Source organism: Balearica regulorum, chromosome 1 (assembly GCF_011004875.1).
Source record: "Balearica regulorum gibbericeps isolate bBalReg1 chromosome 1, bBalReg1.pri, whole genome shotgun sequence".
Lineage (NCBI taxonomy): Eukaryota > Metazoa > Chordata > Aves > Gruiformes > Gruidae > Balearica > Balearica regulorum.
In genome coordinates this window covers 84,380,450-84,398,416 of record NC_046184.1, presented here as the reverse complement: position 1 = coordinate 84,398,416, position 17,967 = coordinate 84,380,450, and the positions used below count along the sequence as shown (strand labels likewise).

General features: G+C 42.6%; 1 protein-coding gene across 1 annotated transcript; it reads right to left on the bottom strand.

Annotated features, from left to right (window-relative positions):
- Positions 1-675: 675 nt before the first annotated feature.
- Positions 676-17,918, bottom strand: FKBP4 (FKBP prolyl isomerase 4). Its single transcript, XM_075762386.1, has 10 exons — positions 17,652-17,918; positions 13,937-14,081; positions 12,505-12,647; positions 9,268-9,388; positions 8,577-8,733; positions 8,026-8,116; positions 7,606-7,689; positions 6,706-6,891; positions 5,944-6,183; positions 676-3,258 (listed from the first exon to the last, which is right to left on the bottom strand). The coding sequence occupies exons 1-10, from the start codon at positions 17,733-17,735 to the stop codon at positions 3,160-3,162; spliced, it is 1,350 nt and encodes a 449-aa protein (XP_075618501.1). The 5' UTR covers positions 17,736-17,918; the 3' UTR covers positions 676-3,159.
- Between the last annotated feature and the right edge of the window lie 49 nt (positions 17,919-17,967).

Sequence of the window (17,967 nt, the reverse complement as noted above, 5' to 3'; positions counted from 1 at the left end):
GCGGGGTGGGGCGGGGGCGCGGCTCCCGGCAGGCCTGGCTGCCGACGCCGCGCTCGTGGCGAGCCCCGCCCCCGGTTCCCAGCGGCAGCCGAGAGCGTTCAGCGCGGCGGCATCCGGGAGCCCGGCCCCGCGGGGCCCTCGGCAGCCGCGAAGGCCGGGGCGAGGGGGAGGGCCAGCCCCGCTCTGGCTTCGGAAACGCGCCTTTTCGCTTTGGGCAGCTAGGCCCGCGGCCGCTCTGCCGCCCGCCCGCCCGCCGCGGCGTGCTGCGCGTCCCTCCGGCAGAGCGAGAGCCCGACCGTTGTCCCCGTTACTCTGTCTCGCAGCTGCTTGCCAAGCGGGAGCAGCAGGCGAGCGACGGCCTGCCAGGGCACAGGCTCTGCGACGGCCTCACGCCCACGGCCGGGAGCCTGGTTGCCGTTTTAAATCATCCAGCTCGTCCTAACAGCAAAACCGCTTCCCTACTGCATTCTGCAAACGAGCCGCTCAGTTCCTGGTCGGATCTGAGGGCACGGTCCCACATTCGACAGCCCCGAGCGGTTCCCTCCTGCTTCTGTTGGGGCTTGGGCAAAGATCGGTTGTTTCCACTTTTACAGGTGGATAGTCAATCAGGACACTTGTTTCAAAGATACTGTACAACTATTACAAGAAGGATTTACAAATTGAGAGACACAGGTGTTTGGTTTACAAAGTCAGTACTGTAACTGTTTATTTTAAGCATTTTTCTATAAGGACATAACAAATAGTTTATATTTGAAGTTTACATGCATGACCTCACTTATAAACACTAGTATGCCATCTTCTGCTGGCAACTAGACCCATTTTTAAGGACAGCATGGAACCTCCGTTCAGCTGCCTGAAGAGAGCGTATTTAGTGTCCTTAGTAGATTTACATTCTTAAACGTTTCAGTTGGTTATGTAGTAACGAGGGCAAAATGGTACTTTCAAGACTGCTCACACTGAACATATCCACCACTGACTCTGCAATAGATGCTTTATAATCTTTTTGCTTTCAAAAACACATGGAAGGACTGTCAGCCCCTGTGGGAGATTTTCAAAAATGTTATTCAAGAATTAGAAATTTATCATTAGGACTTGGCCCTATGCTTACTTTCACAACAGTTTCAGCCACAGGGGCTCGCATTTCCAGTAATTCCCAACAAATCAAGCTATTTCCTTGCTGGAAAAAAGGAACTCTTGCTTGACATTCCTGCTCCCTTTACGGTTCTTCTGTGTCTGGAAGTCCCCTCTTGTAACTTCAGTTGACAGACATTCTTCACACCTTGTGGAAACCTGTAACATTCCCCCCGCTTTGGAGGTAGTTGAGCTTCGGTAGAAGGTGAAAGTTTTTACTTACACACGGCAGATACTACCGAGTCAGAACTCATGAAAAGCACTCAGATATCTAACACCAACATTTTGCTAAGCAAATCCAATTGACATTTCCTTAAGTGCGATGACCTACCAAGCACATTAAGCCTACCTCTTCTCCTATTCCTCCCCCAGCCCACTGAAGCTCAGGGCATTGCTACACCATACAGAGAGCATTTCTTGTCTCAGGCCTGGGGGCCGGACAGCATACAGCATGCCAAGCAGGCCTTACTGCTTTGGGGACTGTTTGGCGATACAGCTGGCACTCCTGCAGGGGCAGGTACTGGCAACCTCCCAGCCAGTGAGAACCCCATGAATACGTGCTTCTACAGTACTTCTGTCTCAGCAATGGAGACCAGAAATTCAAGCTAAGATTTCAGAGGTCATTCATGTTAAAACAGGGATCTCTGCAATATACGCACAATTCCAGCCCATCCCATGCCATGGAAAGACATTCTTCTCACTGCAAAAAATCAGTTTTTGTATCTGCAAGGAACACATTATCAACCTTCCTCCTGCAAGAGCAGGCAAAAAAGTGTCCCTGCTGCTAGAGTCTCAGAACAGAACAGTGGAGATGCCAAGTTTAACACACCGTAAAACAAGATAAACAGAGAAGGCAAGTTTGAGGACTATGTTCCATGCCTGCAAACAAAAAAGCCCACCCCAATAAAAAGCCCACACAAAACCCAAAAGCACACCCACCCCCAAAACAAGACACACAACATACTGCATGAAGAAGCAGAATATCAAGCAACAGCTTTCTTGTGAGATGGGGATAAGCAGACATTAGAATCACACAGATGTTTGTAGTTCATTAGGAATTAGAAGTATTTGTAATGTGTTAAACCATTACCACTTATTTTCTCTTCAAAGCCAGTCACTTTCAGGTGTAAATAAATGATGGGTTTTTTTCTGGTCCAGTTTTACAGCTTAGAGGGTGAAAAGGAAGGTAGCAATATGAACAGAAAATAAGCTCTATGCATAAGTTATACACTTGCTTTTTATACAATTTCAGCAACATTTTTTTCCTTTTGCAAATATATGGGTAAATACCATATCAATTACTGTGGGAACTTTCTATGGCAATGAACAAACACAGAAAAATAACTGAATACTGTGGCTACTGTACAACTACATGGAAGAGAAAACACTGAATGATTGAAGGACAGTAAATTCTCTTAATTCTGTGAAAATTCCAATAAAAACCCACGAAAAGTTCTGTTTTCTTGAGTTTAATTGGAGCTTTATTACTTAAGCTGTGACTTCACAGTCTTCACCTTCAGCAATTTGCAAAGAGGAGGCATACAAGGAAGGTTACACAACTTAATGTAAGGGGGAACTGTCCCTACTGAACAGGGGGAAGAGGGCAATGCCAAGGCAGAAGAACTGGGAGTGCCAATTTGTTCTCAAGTCTCATGTGAGGACTCCTGGAAAAGGCCGATTACTTGAAAGAAATCAAGGAAATATATTTAGGTAGCAGAACCTGGGATTGAAGTGAGCCAGAACCAGAAAGAGACAAACACCAATGCCAAAATGCAAACAAGCCAAGCAGAGTAAATCCAGACAGAACCCAAACAGTAACAGAGGCTGAATGAATAAATAAAGTCCCTAGGATTAAACCAGATTTATGCTGCCACTCAGCTTCAACAGACATATAAAGCTGTAACTGACTGTGGCATGGTGGCTTCAGCCTCTGCTCCCCTGAAGCCACTGTACAACCAGGTAGAAAAATAAAGGTTTAATTCACTGGAAATTCTTTCATTTACAAAACTAATGGAATAGGGTTTGTTTTTATGCTTCTGCATTAACTTCCGATTTCTCTTCAACTCCATTCCGCTCATCTTTCATTTCTGCATCTTCAGTGTGGCTGGTTTGAAGAGTAGCAGCTGACTAAATAGAGAAACAAAGAAAATATATTCCTTTGTTATACAAAATTGCTAACACTTGCAAATAATACCACAAACACTATCTGATTCTTATCACTATGATACCTGGTCTCCCTGCAAGACTGAATTAAAACTGAATTAGGACTTTCAGCCAAGAGAAATCAACAATTTCTTTGCATTTTTTGTGCATCTAAGAAACCTGAAGTGGTTTAGAGGTGGCTCAGAAATAATACTAGTGTTAGATGGTTATGATTCATAACATGCCATACACATGCTTGCCACAATGCTTTAAGAAAGTGTTCTCCCACAAAGTGAATTTTATTTAGGCAACTTCTGCACAGAACTGCTTTCATCCTGCTTCAATTTCCATGTGATTCAATTTCAGCAATTCCCATACCCTACCCCCAACTTGTATGAGACACACTTGGACTTAATATATGAATAAATATCTTTACTGGACAACTAGTTTCATGAAGAGTGATTTCAACTCAACAATAGTCACTTGGATGCCCTCTGTAAGAGCTTAGCTGGGAGAAAATCTGAGAAGGCGGTTGCTTTAAAAGCCCTCTTCTTGCTGCATCTTCCAGTCCACACAAAAAGATGTGGAAGGCAGAGCACCATGTGGGAAGGGTCTGAGGTCAGTTTTTACAATAGGACATAACCAGCACATCCTGGCCATGAAATAGTTTTCAAACACAGTAACGGGAGGTAGAAGTCTCTTGTCCTGCTCATCTCAAAAGACAGTGCAATGAAATTGCTATTCCACCTGTCAGCCTAGCACCACTATTTTATTATGAGGTTAGATGAGAACCAGACAAGAACAAGCAAGGACATAAGCTTGCACTGTTGAGGGAGGGGAACAGGAGAGGGAAAAAGGGGCAGAATCCTTAAACTAAAGATTTACATCAACTTAACTGAAACAAGAAAACTAGGCCATTCAGGCATCAAAGGTCAACCTTTCATCCTTAGAAGTGTTTTGTGAAGCACACAAGAGTGAAGTCTCTCCACAGAAAATTTTAGCTAGCAATCCTGGGCTTAAGGTAAGGTGATAAACATCCTCACCTTTGTAAAGTGTGAATTTTTATGTGATCTATTCAAACTCATGAAAAGAACAACTGATGCAAGAGTGGCTGTCAATCTTCAACAGACCATAAGATATGCAGATGTCAGGAATTTCAGAACTATAGTCCAAGCTGCCACCTTAGCACTCAGAAGAAATTTGGTAAACAAAGCCTCTTCTCCAGAACTCTTGAACTTCTCCCACCAGCACTAACAGAGAAACACTGGGAGCCAGAGTAAAACAACATGATAAATTAATTATTAGGAAAACAGTCCTACAGCTGGCAATAAAACCCTGCTATTTCAGAAGTGAAGATGCCCAACAGTGAAATAATTCTGGTTGGTTTCTGTAACTTTATCTTCCTGAGATTTTTCATTAAAATTAAGGTACTGCATGGCTATACATGACAACGTCTAAAAGGACAGCATACATTCTTCCAGGCTCCAATAAGCAAGGACTGTTGACACCAGGCTGCTTTAGTCAGATACGTGACTGCATGATCAATGACATTTTCTTTGCAGAATCAGTGAGGAAAGTCTGCATTTATGTGTTTGTTTACACTCCTCCATGAGAAGCAGGACCAAATCCACAGAACTACCGCTACTCTTTGAAGAGAAAAAACAAACTCCTCCCCCCCACAACAAAAAAACAAAACCCCACAACCAAAAAGCCTCAAACAGAACAGCTTGCCCACTCTACCATCCAGTTAAGGGTGAACCCTATGCTTACTATTGACTACTTTAGCAGAGTAATGGATGAAGAATGGAATACATCTCCCATTGTCTCTGGGAGATGCATATTCTGGGAAGGTGGACACAAAAATCTGTGAAAATAATATCATAAAATGCAAGCTTCTGCACTCCCCAACGTTATGAGAAAATTGAGGTCAATATAAATCCCAGATTTGTCTTGGAAGTTACAGGTTTACCTAGTCCTTATGGACCATCAGATTTAAGGAATTATTTCTTAGAATATGTGATCCTCACCAGTAATTTTGAATGTTTCTTGCTAGCTGATACAACCTTGTTATAACCTGTACTCAAGTATTGCCATTATTAACTGCTAATGAAAGCTTTGTAGGAAAACCATCCACACAGTAGAATAATGAATCTTCTGAGAGTCTGAATTCGGACACTTCATAATCAATCTGTGACATCTGAGATGGAAGAGCATCAACCACATCTTAATGTCTCCACAAGAAGCAAGATGGTGCTCAGCACCATCTGTATGACAGGCATAAGGTGTCAGTAGATGGGCCACCCAGGCACCAGAACAGACTGTTCTTTATAACAATCAGTTCAAGGTGAATGGGCACTTTTTCAGTTCTTGAACATTATCATGTTTGCATCTCATCACTACAATGGCTTTCTGATTAACACTGGTCTGTTGCAAAATCAGTTGAAATAAGTAAAAGCATTCTGTGCAATGCCCGGTACTGCTAGTTGTCTAGTTCAAACAAGATGGCCTAATCAGTTTGACTGTTGGCTATTTCCAGTTTCTTCCCCCAGAGGAAACCACCTGAGTGTTCTCCCACTATATTTATCTGTACTAAGAAGCTGAATACCTAAACCACTATTTCTTGTCTAACACATGACACCATCTCTTGTCTTCTGGAGTAGTGTTACTTACCTTTAAGTCTTTGTCTGCAAGCCTTTGGAACATGTTGGCATACATCTTTTTCTCTTTCTCATGCTGCTCCCGTATTTTTTGCTGACAAGTTACCAACTGCACTTTGGCAGCTTTGTTACTTGGATAAAGTTGTATCACCTTCTGGAAATCTCCCCGGGCCAATTCAAAGTCATTGACAGCCAAGTGTGCTTCTCCACGCCGGAAGAGGCCTTTTTCATTGTTGCTATCCAATTCGAGTGCCTACATTAAAAAACGAAACGACATTCAAGACCAGTTTTTCTTTTTAAATAATATGCAGTTAGAACACCAGAAACTGCTAGAAACTGTACCTTCTGATGTACATTTATGATTCTTGTCAGGGCTTACTAATAAGATGAGTTGAATACAGTAGAAGTACAAAGAGGACTGAATCTAGTAGGCTATTTGACAGAGAACCCGCAAGTCTAAGATTTAGTCCTGGCTCTATTCCACCTCTTTAAACGACCTTTATCAACATGACTACCTTCACCACACCTCAGTGTTTCTGATTTCTAAATACTAGAATATTCTCAATGTAGCAGCAAGCTAGTAAAAGATATTAAAAGGACAATAATCATGGAAACAACTTGTTGGATATTTTTCAATTGTGTATTCAGTACTACCCAACTGCCAGCTGGTAAGAAAGGTCAAACACCATGTGGCCTGGTATCCCTCAAATTGTTAAAGCAAGAGATAAAATGTCAGATTGCTTGTGCAGTTTAAGAATAAATAAACTCTTACTACCTTGTTGCAGTTCTCCAAAGCCTGGGAGTATTCCTTCAGCTTGAGATGGCACATAGCTAGATTAAGGTGGGCAGCAAGCCTCAAGCTTTTGGCTTTTGTATCCTCCTCATCAGAGAGTCCTGACTCATGCTCCAGCCATGACACAATCTTCTTATACTGTAACGCTGCCCGTTTGTATTTCCCCTCCTGTAAACAAAGCAGTTTGATTATCACACAGCTCATCACAGTAACTTTTATCTCCCTCTTGCCCTTTCTGCTTACATGGATCTGAAAAAAGTAATTTGGAGTAACCAGAAAATAGCTTTTATCACTAAAGTATACTAGTTCTGAAAGCCATTCCTGCATAGGATCAGAAAATCTTTAGGAATACCTACTGGTTCCCCCACTACAGCCAGGGGTATAGGCCAGCATTGATACTTCACTCTGAACTCCCACCTTATATTCAACTTTTGATATAGAACAAGGAAGATTGGGCATTTTCCAAACAGCGCAACTATTGCTCTGTCATGAAGGTAACAGGAAAGTCTGCCTTTAGCTGGTCAAATCATTTGAAACAGCTTCTCCATACATCTCTACCCAAATGAATGTTGTTCACTGACAGCACTATCCCGTAGCAGGAATTTAAATACTGTAACCTTGCTACTATTCAATGTATGCCCCCAAATTATCTGCAGGTACAGCAAACAGCTCTGACAGAGAACTAACTCCCTGTTAGTTCTTTGGATATTCCACCTCTGAGGCTTTTTTTTTTTTAAAGACACCTTCCCCTCCAGTGCTCCCTGTAAAATGTCACAGAGAATACCATGAACACCACTCTGAAACTACAGAAACTGTAATCATCATTATCAGCTCATGACATGGACTAAGAAATGATATTACCACTTGGGGGTGGCAATTTACCTTGAAGTACTGAGTGCCTCTCTCCTTCACAATGCAGCTTTGTTCGAGCTTCTCATCTGTGTTCATTTCCCAAGACTCCTTAGCCTACCCAAAAAGGAACAGTTCAAGTCAACGATACAACTTCTGGGAAAACCAAGCGGCTATGCTGCTTCCCACTAACAGTATCATAGAGATAGCTTTGGCAAAGCAGCGTTTTGCACTGCTACTGGAAACTGAGTTAGAGCAGGAGAGACACTGACAGCAATGGACAGGGATACAGTAACAATTTCAGCCAAGAGCTTCCAGTGCGTCATCATCTCTGACAACAGTGGTTTCCCTATTTCAGATTAACATTCAAGGACTCCATCATCCTGATCAAGTCGCACTCCCACTTCTTCCCCCACATCCCAATCTCTTTGGGACTTCATCTCTTCTTGTTACCTTTTCAAAGCTTTTGAGTTTCACTTCATACTGTAGCTCTGCATCTGGAGGGATCTGAAATTTCTCCTTCCCGGCACTTCCAAAACCATAGCTGTAAGATTGGGGTGGTGGGGGGAGGAAAAGAAACAAACAAAAACATTCCATAACACCAAAGGACTAGCTATCTGGTCACACTGGGCTGCTCATCAGCTCTTTTCCTATTCTGAGGTTGTTCTTTAGGTATCTTTATATGCACTGCTGTACAGTAAGTACCACTTCGTTAAGAGGGACCACAGAAATGTAAGTTAAAAAAAGCAACATTTTTTTTTTTTTTATTTACTGAGATCAACACTACAGAGATTTAAGTAAATTTTTTTTGGAGTGCTATTACTTCACAACCTAGTGGCAAAGCGATCTTAGCTTCATACTTCTCATACATCAAACTTTTGGGGCTGATCCAAGTTTTTACTACAGCACTTTAAAAAGCTGAAAGGCATTGTAACAAAACACTTAATTCTTGCCAGATGCTTAACATAAGCCTTTCAAGTATCAAAAGATCAGAAACAGCATACTTGGGTTTGAGATAGAACACGGATTCCTCAGATTTCTCCATTTTTTGAATTGCTTTCTCCAGACCATGAGGAAGATCATAGTTGTCACCTTCTCCAATCTCAAACCGCAGTTCCCGCCTGTCAAAAACACGATCTCCGTATCGGCCTTCAAACTGGACTGGTAACAAAAAACAGAACAACCCAGAGAAAAATCAGAAGATATCTATGTATGATATGGGGCAGGTAGCACAGGTAATATAGCGAGTGCCAAAGCCTCCTCCTAAACAGTCTCTTCTAACAGCTCCTTACGCATGGTGGCTACTGGTGGCAAATGGAACTGCTGCCGCTAAACTTAATAAACCCCCCCCTTTTTTTTTTTGCATTAATCTGTAATTTTTTTTCCACTCCAACAAGTGCCAGAATTACTTCCCCTTTTACTCCTCAGCAAATGGAAATACTTTACTAGGCTCATCAACCTTTGTTATCTGATAAGCACTTTATCAGATTCAGTATCCCTGAGGAACACAGATGCTGATGGAAAATGTAAACCTTGCTAGAAATAAGAGAATGAAAGCTTACTCTACGTTAAGTTACCTGGTAAAGGAAAGAGAAGCCATATATTCTTCTCCCTCAGGACAGGAAGGTGTAGATTGGAAAAAGGTTGTGCCCTCCCACATGGTAAACCCATGTACTATTTGTGTAACATACTTACTCTCTACAAGCGCACCCTCATTGGGCTTGGAGTAGCCTTCCCCTTTTTTATGGATTCTTCTGATGATGCCACCGTCCTCATCATCAGTGAGGTCCTCCCCCTTGAACTCAAAAAGTTCTATCTGTTGAGGGAAGAAAAGCCTTGCACTTATTCTCATCACATCAATTCAGTAACTCACAGAATTTGTTCTCCAGAGATCTTTGAAACTATAGCTGTTCAGAAAGACACAATCTTAGTTAATGTCCTGTAAGATATTAGACATTTAAAAAGAAAAGCAAAAAAAGATAACAGAGTTCAAGGCTAATGCTGCGGAGGTTCATGACACTGGACTTAAAGATACCTGGAATGCAAAAGAAATTGAATATTCACCAGCACAAAGAGTACTGCCCACTCTGTATTTTGATGGATACCTAATAACAAGTAATATTCTGGTCTTTCTCTTCAGTCTGTCTGAAACAGGCTAAGTTACTCCAGAACATCCCACTGATGACCATACAGGTTTCCCCATTTGTTTTTATTTTACCTGAACAACAGTATTCTATGGAAGAATCTATCTATATTGCTCAGCAAAAGCAATCATGAGGAATAAAAAAAACCCCAAAACAAACCATAAGACACCCATTATTTCAGGTCATAACCAAATGCTGATGTGGTGATGACACAGCTACAAAATATTTTAATGTAAGTTTTAGAGAGTCCTTTTTAAGGCAACGCATACAGAATTCTATTATGGTGATGGCGCTTGGAAAAGAACTGTGCTGACTTAAGTAACAAGGAAACATAGGAGCAAGACTTAAGTAGAAACTCAAGAGATTTTAAGTGCCCAAGAGTCATACTAGTCAGAAATTACTCCTACCTAATAAAACTTAGTAAAATTTTCTGACTTAAGTTCCATCCCACCCTCCTAATTCAGGACACACCCGGCACTGCTGATTTGTTGTAGCCAGTCATCTGCAGGCCATTTTATTAGGGAAGCACAAAATCATCATAGGCAGCTCCAGTGCTTTTCTTTCTCCCTTTTCTCCTCTAACATTACTGCTCAGGCAGGCATTAGGGGATATCAAGCGTCTCAAATGAAACACTACTTGTATCTAAACAGTACCTAGAAGATGGAGAGGTCAGAGTGGCATCATTAAGACAAACATAGGGGGAACTGAAACATCTGGATGACTGTATCAGACTCAGCAGTATTCTGATGAAACAAATCCCATCCTGTAATTAATGCGTTTATTTATTAAAACGTTAGCTTTATCTCTTTTTGCAGGACAAAGACGTAGCATCCTATATACTAGTGCTAAGCCTTAAGAATGCTTTATTATGCTGTTGAGGTAGAAGGTCTTGAGCTTTGAGACACCGGGCAAAAAAAAAAAAAGCAGAGAAGCTGAACATCTTCAACAATTGCTACACTGAAGTTCTGTTTGTTCTTCCTTTCCCTCAACCATAAATGAGGTGAGCAGAAAAAGGTATTAGACTTTGCATGTGAATCATCAGGTCAGAACACAGTAAATATGCATTAGTGTTTTTATCTCCCCCTTCAATCCTGCCCTATATTACACTTCGTATCACCTGCATATGTGCAAAGCATACAGCATTCCAGCATCTGTAGTTTGATACAATACAAGCCATGAGTATCTTCAGATTTATATATTAAAAAAATACTGTTGAAGAGCTTTACAAGATTATTATTTTTCAACAGTCAGCTGCAGAAATAATGACGTTAATTTTAATGCACATGAAATGAGTAAGTCCTCATCCCTTTAATGGCCTCGGATACTACCTGCTGGAAGTATTTGTTGAATCCTTCCACACAAAATACATCTTTAATTCACAAGTTCATAGAAAAAAGAAATGCAAATACTCTATCCAAATCTAATACAAATACAATATCCATATATGTTTAATTTACCCTTCCTTAACAGATTGTTTCCATTAAAATCTAAATAGGCTTTGAGTCTCCATGAGCTGTTTTCACCTTTCTCAGACATTAGATAAAACATTCAATCTCAGAGCAATCATCAGAGCTTAAAAACTTTTGTTATGCCCCCAATGTAGGAATCCAATCCATTGATTAAGTATTTTAGAGCAAAGTAATTTTAAAAATCACACTTAAAAAGAGTCTATCTGCCTTCTCTCAGGTGCAAGTAAAGTATTTCTTGGAAAACTGAACTGTTTCATCAATAAGAAAGATATATCCTCCCGAAACAGTTTTGACTGTTTGTCAGAGCATGCTCCAGGAACAGCTTTAGTATCATCCTCTATGGAAAAATCAAACATGAGTCTCAGCATTCTGAGCAACCACTCTCCCTACAGAAATAATGCACAACAGACAACTGCTCTGTCCTCTGCTGGTGAGCTTAAGAAATACCCATGCTAATTGTCTCCACGCTCACCGAGACATACAGTTCACCTCAGATGAGACCAACTGTCTGTATGAATTGTAAAACCAGTGTTACCCAGGCATCAAACTCAAGGCCGCTGGATCTGTCGCAGGGACCAAGTGTGTACAAGCAGCCTTCTATGACGGTAAGCGACATAGCCTGGATCCACAGACAGACTTTGGTAATCAACAAGCAACCGGAATCCAAACTGTTCTTATGGTACTTTATGGCTTATTAAAATGCTTAGCTCTACAGAAGACAAGAGTTCATAGTTGTAGGGCTGTTCAAATATACTTTATATTCTAGCAGTTTATACGGTCTCTTTTGTCCCCCCAAAGAGCTCAAAGGTTGTGCTGAAGTTGTGAAGAAAACATAAAAAGGTATGAAAAATATATCAGTGAGGACATTAATTGCTCTTTGTGTTGTTGAAAACTTCATAATGTTTAACATAAGTATTATTACTTTGAGTCTCAACAAGTGGAAAAGGGATTAAAGATTTCATTTTTTCAGCTACTTCAAAGTCCACCACTGAGACAGTCCACCCTCTCCTGTTCCATGCCCCCAACCGACACTCTCCTACAGTGAATCATTCCGTAACTGTACAGTTAAAACTATCAACACTGGAAGACATTCAAGTATTTTAAAGACTCCAAAATGAGGGAACCTGAGCCACTGCAGATCAGTAACAGCCAAGCTAGAACTCTTATGTTTTGCCCACATTACTCTAACCATATTTTTCTCTTTAGAAAACCTAGCATTCCTGTTTCAAAAGGATATTACATCACACATTTTCTACAATGACATACGAATTTTGTTTTGGTTTTCAAGCGTACGGTTTTAGAGATAGGCTCTCACTTACCTCAAAAATCAGTGTAGCATTGGGAGGTATCTTTGGGGGGCTCCCAGCTGAGCCATAGGCATATTCTGGTTTACATGTAATCCGACAGATTTCACCAACCTTCATAGTTGCCACAGCAATGTCCCATGCTTTGATCACCTCACCTATGCAAGTCAAATTTCAATCACATGATTGCTAGGCATACATCAAAGATGTGATCAGCTGTGAAACTGAGCATTATCACTTTCAGTATACAAAAGCTAAGACAGAGCAGAAATACTGATACTTGTGCTCACTCTGATTTATGTACATCAGTTTTAATTCTCAAATTATAAAGTCACCTGGGGACCCAAATTTGGCTAAATTTCTTCATTCTAGGCGTAGTGATTTTTTTTTCCTCCCCTTACTTCCTTGCCTATAGAGAATACAAGTCATCTGAACACAGACACGGGCTGAAGCACTTGGCACAATCTCAAGTGTGAGGAAATAACAATAAACTCTTCGAAGAGGAAGGTCTTAGGGTAAGAGATTGCCTGCTCGTATTTTGAAAACAATCCAAACCAACAGCCTTTTCTCTCTGTACTTTATCTGCTGGCAAAGAGCAGCACGAGTGGTAACTAAAAGTTACATGCACTTGTAACAGAAAGGGGAGGAAAAGTAGGAGAAGTAGTATTCCTTCTAAAGCCAAAAGTGAACAGAAGCTGGAACCTCAAGTAACAAAATCCTATCTCTTACTCAAGCTCTCCTACTTGCTGCTCCTTTCAACTCAGTCAAGCAGCCTTTCTATTGGTCTTGTATTAATAGGCATACTTCAGATCATCTCAAATTTCAGTACGCTGCAGAATTTATCTCCCAAATAAAAAAGCAGCAGGTATGGAACTGCCAGGGAAGAACTCAGACTGAGTAGTAAGATTTGCTGGAACAAGGATGTGTAGACTTCTGCATTCAAAAAAATGAAAACTTTTGATAACGAAGAGATGCACTGCTTCGAGCTTCATATTTGGGTTAATTTGGGAACTTAGGGAAAAACGGAGTATGCTTCATCATGCTGCAGCTGACAGCTGCCACCATGCACCCTGTCCCAGTATCTGGTCACAATTAAGTACTCCTGAGTTTGAGTCTTCTGCCAAAAAGAAAAAAAAATTAAAAATCAACAAAATAGACATTCTGGCTTTTTAACTACCCTTTATCACTACACTTCAGGGCAAATTTGCTCCCCTGGAATGCTTTATCTGAGGCCCGTGAATTCTTCAGCAGGCCTCCTCAAGGGGTTACACATTTTTCTCATTCAAAAAAATCTCGAAACCGTTCTTATTGGGCCATTCTAAAAGCATAAACCTTAAGCTCTGAAAACAAGTTTAAAAAGCAACTTTAACATGAAGGAGCCACACATGCAAGGAAATCCCACCTCAATTATTACCAAAACTGATCAATACCAAACACAAGATATTACCTTTCCCCAAGTCAAATGAAAATTTGTCTCTCCTGTCTAGACTGGAGTCAAATTTTGTGCCATCAAGAAGCCATCCTGTGTAATGGACGGTCACTTTATCACCTATCATTGGAGACTCTGTCCCACTTCCTTCTCTCTTGACAACCTGAGGAAAACAGTAAGCCCGATTAAGATGATGAAAACTACATCTGCTTATTGGACATTAATTCCATTTACTTAGATGCACACGTTATATTAAATAGATAAAGGATTTGCAGGTTTACTTCAGCTATCTGAAAATGGATTGACCATTCTCTCTACAGATTAGCAGTGTTGCAAATGCAGGAATCTCAAGATGGCTCTGCTGTGATATGAGAACTTAATTGGCACCAGCTGGCACCAGCTTACAGATCTCTGCATCTATAGTTAGCAATGTCACTTACCTTTCTTCAACAAGATTTAAAATGTTCTTGAAACTTAATCAGGTAAAGCATTAAGTAGGGTTTTTTTCACTTTATTCAAACCACGACTCTATCATTACCCCTGAGTTTGGTGTTCTAGGCAAAGCATTTAAACAAGAAAAAGAGCTGGTCTTTCCATGCAAAGTCTATTCTAACATGTAATCCAAGACTCTCTGGTTTAACTGGAGTAGTTTAACAAAGGTTAACAGAATCTTGCTCCAATGCAGGTTAGTTGTAGCAGCCAACACAGTAACACTTAGGAATTCTTATATTGTATTAATTTTGCCTCCCCACAACTCTGACCCAGATTGCCAGCACCTCGATTTCACATACAGCTACAAGGATTTGATTTTCTTCTCAAGAAGTTCCCCAGCCTCAGTAGCAAGACCAGTATCAACCAAATCTACACTATACAAAAAGCAAGATTGGCCAATCTCTCTAGTGTTCATTTGAACTGTATTCCTGAAGTTTAAATTTAGAGTTTTCTCCAAGACTGACTGAAACCATCTAGCTCTGAGCCGAAGTTCTGCAATTACTTTAGCTAGGCAAAAGGGAACCAATGGAAGACTCTGTTTGCTTGTGTCTAGAGAGACCTGGAAAACATATGGTTCATACAAGATCAACATTTATTATATGGATTGCTGTCTCTCCTTTAAAGAAAAGCTCTAAAAATGCTTCTATACCAATCATGTTTTTCACTGAAGGAAGCAGAGCCTTCGGAGTCTCCTTTCCAAATTTCAACTTCTTGCAACCAACCACTGTCAATCTCCTACTTTGCCTCCCACCATCCATGCAACTGACTGAAGTGCCAGCACCCTCCATCCAAAGCAAGGCAACGTGAATAGCTTCTGTCAGACTCTTAAATGGAAAGCATCTCCTTGGATGCATAAAAGAAAAAAAAAAAAGAAAAAAAGGGGAAAAAACCCCCACCCAGAAAAAAATACTACCTGCTCAGTTCCTTAGGGAGAAAGTGTTCAGCGTGAAAAGGGATGCCTGACCTCACACAGGACACCATCCCTGTACCCTGCACCACTTCAGTGCTACAGCAGTTATTAGCATTGCAGAACTAATCTATTGATTTCTCCCCCAAGAAAGGCAAAAATTCAAGCAACCACTCCCACAGAGATAAGGGAATCTGGTAACCAACCTAAACTACATCATGCCTTGATATATACACAAAAAAATAAATAAAAGTGGATCCAAAGTAGTAATTTTAAAGCAGCTGATCTGAAGTCACTTTGAAATAACAACTGCATTTAATGGAAATTCACTAAGCTTTTCAAAATGCCATGTCCTTGTAGCACCATACCAAGTTATCCAACATGAAAGTAATGAATATCTAATTTTCAGTATTTATACAATATTATTATTTTGTATTTATTTAATTTTCAAGAGACTCAAGTTTCACTTTTTCCATATACTAAACACGGCAACCCTATTTCCATCAGGTTTACATTTCCCTTTCAGGTGGGGAAACCTAATTTTTCTGTTCATATTGTGATGGCAAATACTTCTATTTCTAAACTTAAATAAATACACTAGAAGTAGTGCAAGCACATTCAGCAGTACCAGGTAAAAACTTCTGGATACTATTCTGATACAAAGCTAATGAACAAATAAACTCTCCTGGAATCAGTTCAATGACACCAGTACAAAATTGGTGTAGATTAGAGTTAGAACCCGATTTCAATGGGTGTATTCTGCACTCCAGCAATTACTAGAAAAATAAAATCCATGAAGGCTGGACTTTGTGATCTCTATAGTCTTTTGCCTTATCAATTCACCATCTCACCTTTTTTGAGCTTTTCACAACCTCAGTTCTTTTGATGGTATTTTCTCCTCCCCTCCTTTAAAAAAAAATATTAAAAAAGGCCTGCTGCTTCTCCATCATCAAAAGGTACATACTGCATGGAGTAGGCAGATGCTCACTGCCTTTCAGGGATCTGAGATGCGGGAGACCTGCAGGCAGCTTTGTGGGCAGCCATGCAGCTCTAACCTTATACTGTGTTCCATGCAAAAATTACAAACTCTCACCAAAGCGTGTTAGCAGGAAACATGGGAAAGCAGCCTATAGAAGCCAACCACACATATTTGATCTAGTCCCTGATACCCTTCCTGAACTGGAGGCTGCGTCTCAATGACAAACCCAGAAGGCTCTAAAGGTTAAAATCAGAATTTTGTCTTTGCTGTGGTGCTGCTTTTCTTCTTCTGAACACCATAGCTCTGAAGTTTCACCACGATTAAAAAAATGCTTCTAGTGATTAAGTTTTTAAGAGAGACTTAAGAAATTTCTAGAGATATGGAAATAGGAAATATCTGACAGAGGAAGTCAGTGCAACTCCCCCTCATGGTATAAATTCTGCTACCCTTATCAACTGGCTTCCCAGTACAAAGGGGAGAAGCCAGGCTACCGGCTGGCCCAATACATGGCACAAACCGCGCCCGCAGCCTGCAGTTTGTTAATAGCTAGTTTTCCCACTGAAGCTGAACCAACGGGCAGCCTTTCCGGCTCCTGCCGCCGGGGTGCATTTACATCAGGCCCACGTGTACAATGCACCATCTCAGGTTTGAGAGCCTGCTCCTACCAAGATGGAGAGACCCATTTTCAGAGACTTAAAGACAGGCAAAAGTAGACGGCGTAGGGCTGCTTTGCGCCAGCTATGAACGTACACGAAACGCACGTGCCCTGCCGAGGCACCATCTTTAATTCCCCTCGCGCGAACACGTGCTGGGGGGCGGGGGCAGACCCCGACCCCCGCCCAAAACAAGCCGTGCGGGCAGAACCGCACCCTGCGAGCCATGCGGACTGCCCACCCCAGGCCCGGGGAAGAGCCCGAAGGCAACGAGAAGCGCCTCTCCCCTCCGCAGCCCCCCCGTGACCCGGGGGGTTCCTAGGGAGCGGCCCGGTCTCCGGTTCGCCCCGGCCGGGGGGCGGGAGCGGGGAGCTGCCGGCAGCCCCGCGCCGCCGCCGCGTGGGAGCCCCCGCGGGCGGGTAGCGCGTGCGCGGCCGAGGCGGCCTCCCGCCCTCCCCGCGCGCCGCCGCTAATGTTTAAGCGTCAGGGCTGCGCGAGCCTGCCGGGCGGCGGGCCCAGTAACGGCCTTGTCCCCTTCCCCTCACAGGGCAAAATGGGCACCGCGGGGACAGAGCGCCCGGGGTGCGCCTGCTCGCAGGCGAAGAGGGACCGTCCCCCCCTCGCTGGCGTGCGGACTGCTCCACACTGGCCTCCGAGTGCGTGCGGGGGGATGGGGAGCGGCCGCCCGCAGCCGCCGGGTACCTTGAGAACACCCTCATCGCGCTTGGGGGTGATGTCCGCCCCCTCCAAGGGAGCCCCGTCCGCTTTCATCTCCTCCGCCGTCATCCCGCCTGCCGCTGCCACCGCTGCGCAGGGAAGGGCCGCCTCGCGGGGTCGGGGTCGGCACCGGCCTGCCGCCGGGCTGGGGCTGGGGCTGGGACTAGCGCCTCGCTGCACCTCCGGCTCCGAGCAGCGGGGGCGGGCACCGTGCGCCTCCTTCCCTCTTGCCTTCGCCGCAGCGCCAGCCCCCGGTCAGGGGGAGGAGGAAGGGGAGGGGAAAGGGAGGGACCGAGAAGTT

What these genes read in the sequence shown, in the direction of transcription:
- FKBP4 (XM_075762386.1), bottom strand. Translation starts at nt 17,735, where the DNA reads ATGACGGCGGAGGAGATGAAAGCGGACGGGGCTCCCTTGGAGGGGGCG. An exon ending in ATGCTACACTGATTTTTGAG is followed by an intron (nt 9,389 to 12,504) that starts GTAAGTGAGAGC and finishes TTCCCTCAACAG; the next exon opens with ATAGAACTTTTTGAGTTCAA. An exon ending in TGAGGGTGCGCTTGTAGAGA is followed by an intron (nt 8,734 to 9,267) that starts GTAAGTATGTTA and finishes TTTTGTTACCAG; the next exon opens with TCCAGTTTGAAGGCCGATAC.